Source organism: Abramis brama, assembly GCF_963993115.1.
Source record: "Abramis brama genome assembly, chromosome: 17".
NCBI lineage: Eukaryota > Metazoa > Chordata > Actinopteri > Cypriniformes > Leuciscidae > Abramis > Abramis brama.
Genome location: NC_139979.1, coordinates 18224685 through 18237091, shown reverse-complemented (window position 1 = coordinate 18237091; position 12407 = coordinate 18224685). Strand labels below are relative to the sequence as shown.

At 40.7% G+C, this 12407-nt stretch overlaps 1 protein-coding gene across 2 annotated transcripts in view; it reads right to left on the bottom strand.

The window, feature by feature from the left end:
- LOC311067365 (cingulin-like) overlaps window positions 1–12407 on the bottom strand; it is a 36684-nt gene that overhangs the window by 5855 nt on the left and 18422 nt on the right. For both annotated transcript variants that reach the window (XM_084089179.1, XM_084089178.1), the window contains 11 exons: window positions 11937–12057; window positions 11632–11844; window positions 11325–11546; window positions 8808–9056; window positions 8502–8672; window positions 8234–8395; window positions 8041–8130; window positions 7806–7889; window positions 7508–7626; window positions 6875–6983; window positions 6595–6758 (listed from right to left, as the gene is read on the bottom strand). In XM_084089179.1, coding sequence (XP_083945305.1) covers window positions 6595–6758; window positions 6875–6983; window positions 7508–7626; window positions 7806–7889; window positions 8041–8130; window positions 8234–8395; window positions 8502–8672; window positions 8808–9056; window positions 11325–11546; window positions 11632–11844; window positions 11937–12057 — 1704 coding nt within the window. The remainder of the gene's footprint in view (window positions 1–6594; window positions 6759–6874; window positions 6984–7507; window positions 7627–7805; window positions 7890–8040; window positions 8131–8233; window positions 8396–8501; window positions 8673–8807; window positions 9057–11324; window positions 11547–11631; window positions 11845–11936; window positions 12058–12407) is intronic.

The window sequence follows — 12407 nt, the reverse complement described above, 5'->3', positions numbered from 1 at the left end:
TGGTAAGATTATGTATTCAGCTTTCAGATGATGTATAAATCTCAATTTTAATAAAATTACCCATAAGACTGGTTTTGTGGTCCAGGGTTACATATTGTTAAAACAAATCTAACATAACTAACTTGCTAAAAAAAAAAAACCATACAATCAAGATGTAAACTAAATTTGTTTTTTACCCTCAATATTGTTTTTTTTATTAAAGAACATACAGTTCTTAAATTCTGCAATCACAAAATCAAATGCGGTTGATTAATTTACCTATATTGACAGTTTCTGTTAAAGTGCCCCATTGTGCTTTTTCAGATATTACTTTTTCATGCAGCGTGTACTATAGCTGTTTGTCAATGTAAAGGGTCTGCAAAGTTTTAAAGATCAAAGTGCACGATGAATAAAGTTATCTCTCTCTCTCTCAAAAAAAAAGAATCGATTCTGAATTGCAGAAACAAGTCATCAGTAATCCCAGTCTTACGAAAACTTACATGCGTAACAATGTAACAAATTTGCATAATGCAACATGTCAAGAAGACACTGTTTTCTACTCTGCAAAAGCAAATTCTCTTTGTAAACACTTCCGAAGGATGAGGATGTGAAGAGTCAGTGGTTCCCATTTCGGTAACACTTTATAGTAAAGTCATTTGTAAGTGGTTAGTTAATGAGGAACTAATCATTTACAAAACATTCATAAATGATTAGCAAGTGATATGCTAACATTTTATGTATGTTTTGTAAATTCCGTTACAAGTCATTTACAAGTGATTAGTAAATGATTAACTAATCATTTATGAAATATGACTATGCATTCATAAATGATTAATAAGTAATATGTTAATTATTTTATGTACGTTTTGTAGATTCAGTTATAAGTAATTTACAATTGATTAGTTAATGATTATCTAATCATTTACAAAACATGACTATGCGTTTCATAAATGTTTAATAAATGATGTTACTTTTTTTTTAATGTTTTGCTCACATCAGGTGCACGGTGGTTAAAGACTCCATGTGTTTGAGAGAAGACAGCTGTCTATACCCTCACCAGTCAGCACTTACACTGCAGTACACACTATAGATGATGTGTAAACGCATGAATAAATCATTTACAACACTTTCTGCATCCCCTAATCTAAAGTGTAAACTATTCATCACTTGTTACACATCATTCATAGATTACCACTTCAAGAATCAATAAGGCATAAGATCTACGAATGTTATCTACGAATGATGTGTAACACATTTACAAGTGATGAATAGTTTACACTTTAGATTAGGGGACGCAGAAAGTGTTGTAAATGATTTATTCATGCGTTTACACATTGTGTTGAACACTGTTACTTACCTGTTACAAATGATCTGTACATGTATACAAGGCATTTACAACACTTTCTGCACCCTCTAATTGCTACATACATACAAAAAAATAACATAATTTATTAAACATTTATGAATGCATAGTGATGTTTCGTAAATAGTTAATCATTTACTAATCACTTGTAAATGACTTGTAACGGAAATTACAAAACATACATAAAATGTTAGTATATCACTTGCTAATCATTTATGAATGTTTTGTAAATGATTAGTTCATCATTAACTAACCACTTATAAATGACTTACAACTGAACGTTATTAAAAAGTGTTACCGAAATTTCCACAGCAACGATCGCATTTAACCTTTTGACGATTGCTTCTCAAATCTCTGTGAAATCTAAGTGGGATTTACAAAATGCTTAATCATTAAAGATGGGACAGTACACACTTTATTTGGACCAACTGCTCCTCAAAATCACAACCCAATTAATTATTGATGTATATATTTTCTACCAGGTGTTCAAAATATGCAGTTTTGTGTTTTATATTGTGCAGGTCTCTGGCTAAGAGAATACCTAGTGTTTGGCTCAGTTACACACACATATTTGATTGTTTAGGCCCTCTTGCCTCTAATGTACATGAACAAGCAAGGAATCTGGGAGTTATCTTTGATTCAGAGCTTAAATTTGATAAGTAAATTCAATGAAATCCAGTTTTATAGTGTTGTCAGTATTTTAATCATCATGTCTTGTGGTTTGGGCCCCCACTGTCATATATATATACAGTGGGGAGAATGCAAATTAATTATTTAAAAATCATACAAGGTGATTTTCTGGATTTTTGTTTTAGATTCCGTCTCTCACAGTTGAAGTGTACCTATGATAAAAATTACAGACCTCTATATGCTTTATAAGTAGGAAAACCTGCAAAATTGGCAGTGTATCAAATACTTGTTCTCCCCACTGTATTTTCCTTTAAAGATTTAAAAATAAAAAAATAAAAGTTAATGTACATTAATTTACATATCAGCATCATTATTAGCAGGTAGAACTATACAGATATTAAGAAGAAATTCTGACACTACTGTGGTACAGCAGATTTAATTTTATTAGGGGTTCAAGCATGAAATGCTGAAACCCTATTGTAATTGTAAGGATTCGTAAAACGCATCGTGCAGGACAAACCGTAAGGCCTAGAGACTTGAAACCTGGCCAGATGGTAGGCCTCAATGTGGGGACAACCTATCAGAGTATGACCCCGATTGGCCCATAGGTGGCGCTACAGCAACCAAAAGTTCAAAATCGCTCATAACTCTTAGACCGTTTGTCCCAGGATCAAGTGTCTTATATCGTTGGAATCCTTGGCTCGAGACGGACAAAATGGCTATCTCCGATTTGGATGTAGGCAGGGAAACATTTCTGCTATGTCGAATTTTGTCCAAAGCCTACTTTTGCGAACTAGTCCCTGGTTTTTCGCCCGATCGGAACCAAACCAGTCTAGGACAATTCTCTGGACTCTCTAGATCAATAATTATCAAAAAAAAGTTGAACTTTGGCATTTGGGTGGCTGTAACAGGGTCATTTAGAAAAGGGGCGTGGCAAAATACACTCAAAAGCCTATAAATCCCAAAGGAAAACTCAGAACTTGACCAAAATTGATGAGCATATGTGTCAGAACACGGTGAGGAAGCATGCAGAGTTTCATGGAGATCGGACCATAGGTGGCGCTATAACTGGCAAAAAGCCTTCATTCTTATTAGGGGTTCAAGCATGAAATGCTGAAACCCTATTGTAATTGTAAGGATTCGTAAAACGCATCGTGCAGGACAAACCGTAAGGCCTAGAGACTTGAAACCTGGCCAGATGGTAGGCCTCAATGTGGGGACAACCTATCAGAGTATGACCCCGATTGGCCCATAGGTGGCGCTACAGCAACCAAAAGTTCAAAATCGCTCATAACTCTTAGACCGTTTGTCCCAGGATCAAGTGTCTTATATCGTTGGAATCCTTGGCTCGAGGCGGACAAAATGGTGATCTCCGATTTGCTCGCCCTTCAGGCGCCAATTTCGAGTAAATTGCATTTTTTTGAAAAACCTATTTTTGCAAACTTCTCCTAGGTTTTTCGCCTGATCGGAACCAAACCACTGCATGAGTATTCTCTGGAGTCTGTCAATCAATAATCATCCAAAAAATTCAAAATTTCAATTAACGGTCGATAAGGGGAACCAAAATATTTGATGGCACCAGGGCCACTTTTACTAAAACGGTTATAAATTGTGAACAGAAAGAGATTTTTTTGCTAAACTTGGGATACATCTTCCTGAGCTCAACCTGAGATCACTTGAGAAAAATCGCAACAATTGGCCACTTGGTGGCACTATTAAATGGTTATAACTTGTGAACGGAATGAGATATTTTCGCAAAACTTGGGACACATGTTCATGAGCTCATTCTGAGGTCACGTGAAAAAAAGTCATGACAATTGGCCACTTGGTGGCACTATAAAATGGTTATAACTTGTGAGCGGAAAGAGATATTTTCGCTAAACTTGGCACACATGTTCATAAGCTCAATCTGAGTTGACATGAAAAAAATCGTGACAATTGGCCACTTGGTGGCGCTATAACAGTGAAAAAAATCATGAAAATAGCTATAAGCGCACCCAACTGTTAGTCTACTGAAAATTGGCACGCAGTGTCTTTGTCCAGGGTGCCATGATAGTCTATGAGAACATTGGTGTATCTCAAAAAACTCAGTATACGTCATTGGCACAATGCCTTGAAGGAGCCTTAGAAGTTTCAAGCCAGTGTTTTTTTACAGGAGTGACCTCCTAAGACTCCTGAATCCTTGCAGAGTCCAACAATACCAAACATGCCAGGTTTCGCCTTATGGTTTTTGTAAGTGTCATTTAGAGCTTTAAAAAATTGTGTTTATCTTCAAAGCCGTTAGTCCGATCGAGACAACAACAAAAAAACACAGGAAATTTGAAAACATAGGTAAATAGCTAAACAATAATGCCAAAATGTTAAAATTATGATAGGAACTGACAAAAAAATGAATTAAATCCAATCAATTTCACCCATGGATCATTTTGATGCTCTCACATGTTTGAAACAAACAATGATGGATTGTCATGAAATTTGTTTTGAATTGGGACTGGCGAATCCCCGTCCATACTGTCAATGACCATTCGCAAAGACCCGCCCACTTTAGTTACTGTTGCTATGTCTGTCAAGCGACGCCACTCTCACACCACACCAAGTTCTCACGCAGTGAAAAATACATTGCGGATCAGAGAGGAGACTGCGCGCTGACAGACAAGTACTTTTGATATGAAACAAATGGCGCTTTTCCACTACAGCCAGCTCGGCTCGGCTCGGCTCGACTTGACTCGGCTTTGTTTGGTTTTCCACTGTGTAAAAGTTGTACCTGTACCTGCTTCCAGGTACTTTTTTTCGTACCACCTCCGGCGAGGTTCTAAGTGAGCTGGGGCAAGCTGAGGCGATACTAAAATGTGACGTGAAAACACGGCAGACTGCTGATTGGTCAGAGAGAATTGTCACTATTCACTGCGTCATCATTGCACGCGCCAGACGGAGTATCCTGAATAAAAAACAGCAAAAACAAAAACATCCAAAAACAGCATACACTCGATTTCCTCCATTGTCCATTGTGTGTGGCAGCGGATGTATCTCGCGTAGAAGATTAAGTCACGGCAGTTTCCTGCGGCGTCGCTATGACGACCAGGTACTATTGTGGAGGTACTATCTGCAATGGAAAACGGAGCGAAAAGCGAGCCGAGTCGAGTCGAGTCGAGTCGAGACAAGTTGAGTTGAGCTGGTACTGGTAATGGAAAAGCGCCAAAAGTCTCACCTTTCAAATGTAGTCATTTTTAGAGACATTTAAACAATAAATACCGTTTTGTGACTCTTTAATGTGTCTGACAGATCGCTGTAGACTCAAGGCTCAGTTAAAGCTGCTCGTGAACCGATCATCTCTTCCTTCTAGTTCATTTATAGCATTAAAATAAACATGAATGAACATAAAAGGAATGTTGTTTTAAAGTGCTAAGACGTCAGTACACTTTGTTTTTCAAATTTAAATCCTCCAAAGTTAATCTACTAACTCTCCTGACTGCTTTGTGGGACAAAATGGCGGATTATGATTAGTCAGATCACCTGTAAATCAAACTCCCTGCGAAGGGTCAATTGAGAATGCTCGTGCGCACAATCCTGATCTAATCGACAACTTTGCAGTTGCACATAGGAAAGCCCGGAAAATCCCGCTATAATGTAAGAGAGCATCTTTTTTTATGTATTTGGACCTAGGCCTAACAATGTGTTATGGTGCGCTGTCACCAGTGGTTTTTTTTTTGGGTTTTTTTGGTGAGCGTAGGCTCCTCCTGATTTTGTTAGTCATCTCATCTCTTATATGCTGTGTATGATCATATCCTGCCCTATTCATGGTAGCCTACTCGCGGACATTGCGTCATCAATGTCATCAATTGCGTCATCAAGGGGCCCGCCTTGATAATCCTACTTAAGGGCCCGGTGTTGGCTCGTTACACCACTGAATATAATTGTCTAAACTCCTTATCAAAATTACATATTTACAACAAATTTGACACATATATATGGGCACACTTTGAGTACTACTAATAAAAGTGGTGGAGATCAGGCAAGACTGTAAGAAGACTCAGGCAAAAAGGTGCTATAACTGTAAAAACGCTTTAAAACCATATATTTCCTATGGTAAACTGCCTGTATTGTCTGTAAATTGACTTTTTCATCTATGATGGCAGTTGTTAAATGCTTGCTAAATAAAACGTAATGTCTTTTGATGCTTGTGTGCTTAAAGGCCTTAACTGCTTGAACCCCGATAAATGCTGCTTGCAGCTTTAAGTGTTTTTGTGTCTGTAATACAGTCTGATCTGTAAGCTTATTAAGAGGTTCTGTGATTTCCAGGATGTGCGTATGATGTGATAAACAAGGTGTGATTAATTTTTCATCATATAGCAGAGATGAGCAGTATGTGCGTGAGGTTTGGAAAGCTAAAGGCCTTAAGAGATTAGAGATGCAAGCAGTCTGGTCACTCTCGCATTTTAAGAGACACACACCGCCATCTGGAGGCCTCACTGAGTATTAATGTTTTAAGTAATAAACTCCATATTACACACACATATACTGTAGGTCTTATTCTGAATACTGCACCAAACACATCCAGCCATAATTGCTCTCTATTTAAAGGGAAAAAAAAGAACTTTACATACTCAGTCATGCACACTTACTTGAGTTCATTCTCTAGCGCCGTGACTCTGGATTGCATCGCCTCCTTCTGTTCCTGCTGCTCCTCCATGTCTCTGATGGCCTTCCTCCTCAATCCCTCCAGTCGCTCTGCCTCGGCCTCTCCCTCATCCACCTGCCGCTTCAGAGCCTTCACACGCAGAGTCAGCTGCAGGACCACACATGCATTAAACACAGAAACACTCCACCAATTACACAGATCATCACATGGTGTAGAAGAAGACACACTACTCTATGTGTACATGTAACGTGTGCATGAATCACCTGGTCTCTCTGTTCCGTGTGCTGCTGTCTTTCCTCATCCAGGGTGATGTTCAGCTCCTTTAGTTTCCTCTCCAACCGTCGCTGAGAGGACACTACAGAATTCTTCTCTCTGAAAAAACACAACGATGTGCTTGTACCTCAGGATGTGCTGAATCTGTAGTGTATTGAGAGTTTTCTTACACTTAAGATTCTTCAGGTGCTGTGGTCTGATGATGTTATTTTCTTTTAAAACTTTAAAACGTAACTTTTTGTTATTTTAATAAAATATGTTTTTTTCCTGGTGCATATACAAAAACGTTTTTTTTGTAAACAAATGGCAGTAAAAATACTGGCAGGGCAAATTAAAATCTGACCAAGTAACAAATAAACCTCCTGACCATTCTCATAATCTAATTTACATAATGTAGTCAAATTTAATTTAATTAATTAACTTAAAGTAGAAGATTTCGTGAACCGCTTTACGAACTGCAATATCTGCGGTCACTGAAGTTTTCTGTGTATTCTAGCAGTGTAGATTGATTAAAGAGGAGTGCTGTTCTCAAGCATTCTGTAGTGCTTTGTGGGTAATGTAATTGTTTCAGCCACTTCATGATAGTGCTTTTAGAACTTCAGTTCATTAGGTCCTTTGTTTACCTCTCCTCTGTGCGCAGTCGCTCCTCGAGTTCCTGGATTTTGCTCTCCAGCTGAGACACGCCAGTAGAGGAACGTGACTGGCCCTCCATCTCAGTTACGCGAGACTTATACTCCTTTATCTGAAAGATATGCAGATTAGATGAAATCTTGTGGCCAATCTGAATGAATGCATTTTTTCTTCACTTGTTTAACTGTACACTCTTATCACATTTGTTACCACAAAAACTCAGTCAACGATAATGCAGTATACACTTCGACAGATAAATCTACCATAGTGTTGGATGGTCACGAGGTGTACCTGTCTCTCCAGAGCGTTTTTGTCCAGCTCCAGATCTTGTTTGGAGGACCGTTCTTGCATGAGCTCTGCACGCAGCTGTTCAATCTACACGCATCACCACATTTAAATTAAAGCATTTAATTACCTTTTTCTTAGTTAACACTTTATGAATAATTTACACTGGTACAGTAGTTCTGTTATAATATGGCACTTAATAAGTCCCTGATGTCCACTGATGATAACAGTGTATGTATACCTGATCTCTGCTCCTGGTGATTCTTTCTGTCAGCATCTCCGCACTGTTCTTCTCCTCATCTAACTCAAGCTCCAAATGCTTGATTTTGTCCTGCAGGTGGAGACAAACATCGCATACAGTGAAAAGAGAGGTACACCACCACATTATGATCTCTAAGACACCAAATGTGGAAATGTGAAGGTGAAACACACACCTCCAAGCTGCGTATATCTCGTGAACGGTCGTTTTGTGTGGTACGCTGAGTCTCCATCTCACTCTCCAGATGCTTGAGGCGGTTGCTGAGCAGCTCTTTATCTAATAAAGCATTGTCTCGATCCTCATAACTTGAGAACAGCTCCTTCTTTTGACGGGCCAACTAAAAACAAACAAAATTGAATAACTACAAATTGTTGACTGATTAATTTGCTTAGCCAAATTCAAAACAAAAGTAGGAATATTTGTAAGAGGCCAGAGTGTGGCACCTCCTCCTGTAGGGAATGAATGGTGCTCTGAGCTCTCTCCAGCTCACTGAGCTTCTCTTTGGTGTTTTTATGCAAGTCCTGCTGCTCTTTCCTCCACTTCTCTCTTTGCTCATCCAGCTGAGCCTGCAGGAGCCGCACCTCCTCACGGGATGCAGCAGACAAGCTTTCCATCTGACAGAAAAAGCGAGAGAAAGGGGCAGGAGGAAGCAAAAGAGGCAGATAAAAAAAAAAAAAAAAGTAAAGAACAGACTAATAAAAAATGTAAAATGACAAGACTGACTCAAATTCATGTTGATGAGCACATACCTCTTTATTGAGTTTGTCTAGTGCTCTATCCTGCTGCCTCCTCTGGTCATCGAGCAGTGTGTTCTCCTTGCGGACTGCGTCTCTGTCCTTCTCCTTCTCTTCCATATTACGAGCCAGCTCGTCCCTCTCCAGGCCCAGCCTGGAGTTCTCGCGCCTGGACTCTTCCAGCTGCTGCCTCAGTCTCCTGGTCTCCTCCTGTTGCTCCTGCTCAGCTTCAATACTCTGAGACATGCGCTCCTGCAGCTGAGACTACAGACAGAGACAGTTAAACATGTCAGAAAAAGAGGGCGAACAGATGAGCGAATGGAGTAATGTGTGTGTTTTAATGCATGACATCAACTCGGGATTTCAAAAGTGACAAATAGGATCATGAAAACACAATTAGTGTTTTCAACCATTAACTGATGAAAACAGATTGTTATAATCTGAGTGAGAGGGAAGGTGTACCATTATATAATTATGGCTGTCTACATTAATGCGGATTCATTTGAAAACTCTTCGTTATTTCAAAACTCTCTCAGTCCACATTAGCATTTTCCTCAAGTTTCTCACCCATACTGAAAAGTTAAACAATGCTAAATGAAAACATTGGAAAACGTAAATTCATCTTACTGCATATGTGTAAAATATATTGAAAGTTCACTGAGATGATACAGAGACCAGACATAAAGTTTTTAGACTATTCTTCTATTCTTTGGGTGTGTTCCAACTATAGGGGGAAAATCACACTTCTCAGCTTCCCTGGGAAAGTCTATGCCAGGGTACTGGAGAGGAGAATACGGCCGATAGTAGAACCTCGGATTCAGGAGGAACAATGCGGTTTTCGTCCCGGAACACTAGACCAGCTCTATACCCTCTCCAGGGTGCTGGAGGATTCATGGGAGTTTGCCCAACCAATCCACATGTGCTTTGTGGATTTGGAGAAGGCATTCGACTGTGTCCCTCGTGGCGTCCTGTGGAGGGTGCTCTGGGAGTATGGGGTCCGGGGCCCTTTGCTAAGGGCTGTCCGGTCCCTGTACGACCGGAGCAGGAGCTTGGTTCGCATTGTCGGCAGTAAGTCAGACTTGTTCCTGGTGCATGTTGGACTCTGGCAGGGCTGCCCTTTGTCACCGGTTCTGTTCATAATTTTTATGGACAGAATTTCTAGGCGCAGCCAGGGGCCGGAGGGTGTCAGGTTTGGGGACCACACAATTTCGTCTCTACTTTTTGCGGATGATGTTGACGTGCTGGCCCCATCAGACCAGGACCTTCAGCATGCACTGGGACAGTTTGCAGCCGAGTGTGCAGGGCTGGGATGAGAATCAGCACCTCCAAATCCGAGGCCATGGTTCTCAGTTGGAAAAGGGTGGCTTGCCCACTTCAGGTTGGTGGAGAGTTCCTGCCTCAAGTGGAGGAGTTGTGGAGGATCTTGGGGTCTTGTTCACGAGTGAGGGAAGGATGGAACAGGAGATTGACAGACGGATCGGTGCAGCTTCTGCAGTAATGCGGTCGATGTACCGGTCTGTCGTGGTGAAGAAAGAGCTGAGCCACAAGGTGAAGCTCTCGATTTACCGGTCAATCTACGTTCCTACTCTCACCTATGGCCATGAGCTGTGGGTCATGACCGAAAGGACAAGATCTCGGATACAGGCGGCCGAAATGAGCTTTCTCCACAGGGTGGCTGGGCGATCCCTTAGAGATAGGGTGAGAAGTTCGGTCACTCGGGAGGAGCTCAGAGTAGAGCCACTGCTCCTCCACATCAAGAGGACCCAGCTGAGGTGGCTCAGGCATCTGTTCTGGATGCCTCCTGGACGGCTTCCTGGGAAGGTGTTCCGGGCGCGTCCCACCGGGAGGAGGCCCCAGGGAAGACCTAGGACACGCTGGAGGGACTATGTCTCCCGGCTGGCCTGGGAACGCCTCGGTGTCCCCCCGGAAAAGCTTGAGGAAGTGTCTATGGAGAGGGAAGTCTGGGCATCTCTGCTTAGACTGCTGCCCCCGCGACCCGGCCCCGGATAAGCGGAAGAAGATGGATGGATGGACTATTCTTCTGGCACAATTCATTTATTAGCTAAATATCTTAACACTTACTGGTGCGTTGAGATTGCACTCAATCACCATTCCATGTATGGAATAAAATACAGCTGCCCTTGTTTTTTGCCACAGGATAGCAATTGAGAGTAAATGTTCTGTCATCTATATAGGAATTTAATATTAGAATTGTACAAAGTAACATTTATCTTTAGCAACACTGTGAAAGTGAATAGCATATAACAGACAGATATCGGTATAATCTATTGGTAAAATATACGTCACATGACTAAACATGCATCATCGTGTTCAAATAGTCCACTCTACAACGCGAAAACTGCGTTTTCAAATTCACACACTTGGGAGAGTGTCTTTAAAAAGCTAAATGTTCGCAGGAAAAAAGGACAGGAGTCTCAGCGTGGATGGAAGGCCAAAACGTAGAGGAAAAAAAGTGTTTTCAAATTTAACCATATTAGTTTAGACCTAGCCTATATTAATGTGTGTTCTAACCTCCAGACGTGTGAGCCTCTCCTTCATACGTGTGTTGGTTTCCTCGAGTTCCTTGTGCTCATGTGTCAGATTGTTTGCTTGGGTTTGAGCAGAGCTGAGCTTGTCTCTCTCTGCCTGCAGCTCTTCTTCAGCTGAGAGCAGCTGACTGCGCAGTCGGCCCACCTCCTCTCGCATGTCACCCAACTCCCCGCGCAAGGCCTCCACCAATGAGGGTTCAGCTAGCTGCCGGGGGTTTATAAAAATCAGAAGTAAAACACAAGGGGAGGATAACTGTTATTATGTCATCCTAATTTTAGCCATACTATACCTGTTTGGCCCTCTCATGAGCTTTTGTGAGCTCTTCCTTATCTCTGCGTGACTGGTCCTTCAGCCTGTCAATTTCATATTTCTGCTCTGCTTCAAGCTCCTGTTTGCTCTTCTTTAATAAAACGATTTCCATTGTCTTCTTGTCAAGATCTGTTTTTAATTTATCCATATCTGCCTGGGCCTTCTGCAGGTCAGCACGACAACGTTCAAGTTCCTATGAAAATACAAATAGTACTTTAAGTCTTAATGTAAGAAAACATTTATTCATTTAACATTCATAAGCAGATGAGAGTGAACTGTATGTACCTGACTGACTGTCTGTGTCTGTTTGGGATCTGGTAACTGCTGTTTCATTGTGCTGACTTTCTCCTGCAGATCTTTCAGCTCCTCCTCAAACTCCTCTTTCTCCAGACGAGACTGGAGTAACCTAACATACACACATATATACACATAGTATAAACATACACAAACACAATATACAAAACACACGTGATTGATTAACAAATATGTACATATTCTGCAGTGTATAGCAACTATTGAACTGTCCATGATGACTTCTTATAACATGATAGAGCTCCTCATATTTCCTGATAATGGTAATTTGGGTGGACAAACTACTGATTGAGTGTCAAGATCCATAATAATGTGATTAAATATTATAAAAGCAATGTTCCCTAAGTGCACATTTTATTAGTCTAAATTAATAGTGCCATCTTGGTCTGTTACTGGCAAACCATTTAGAGATGGAGAAATTAGCTTAGTGTGTTTAAATTTGCA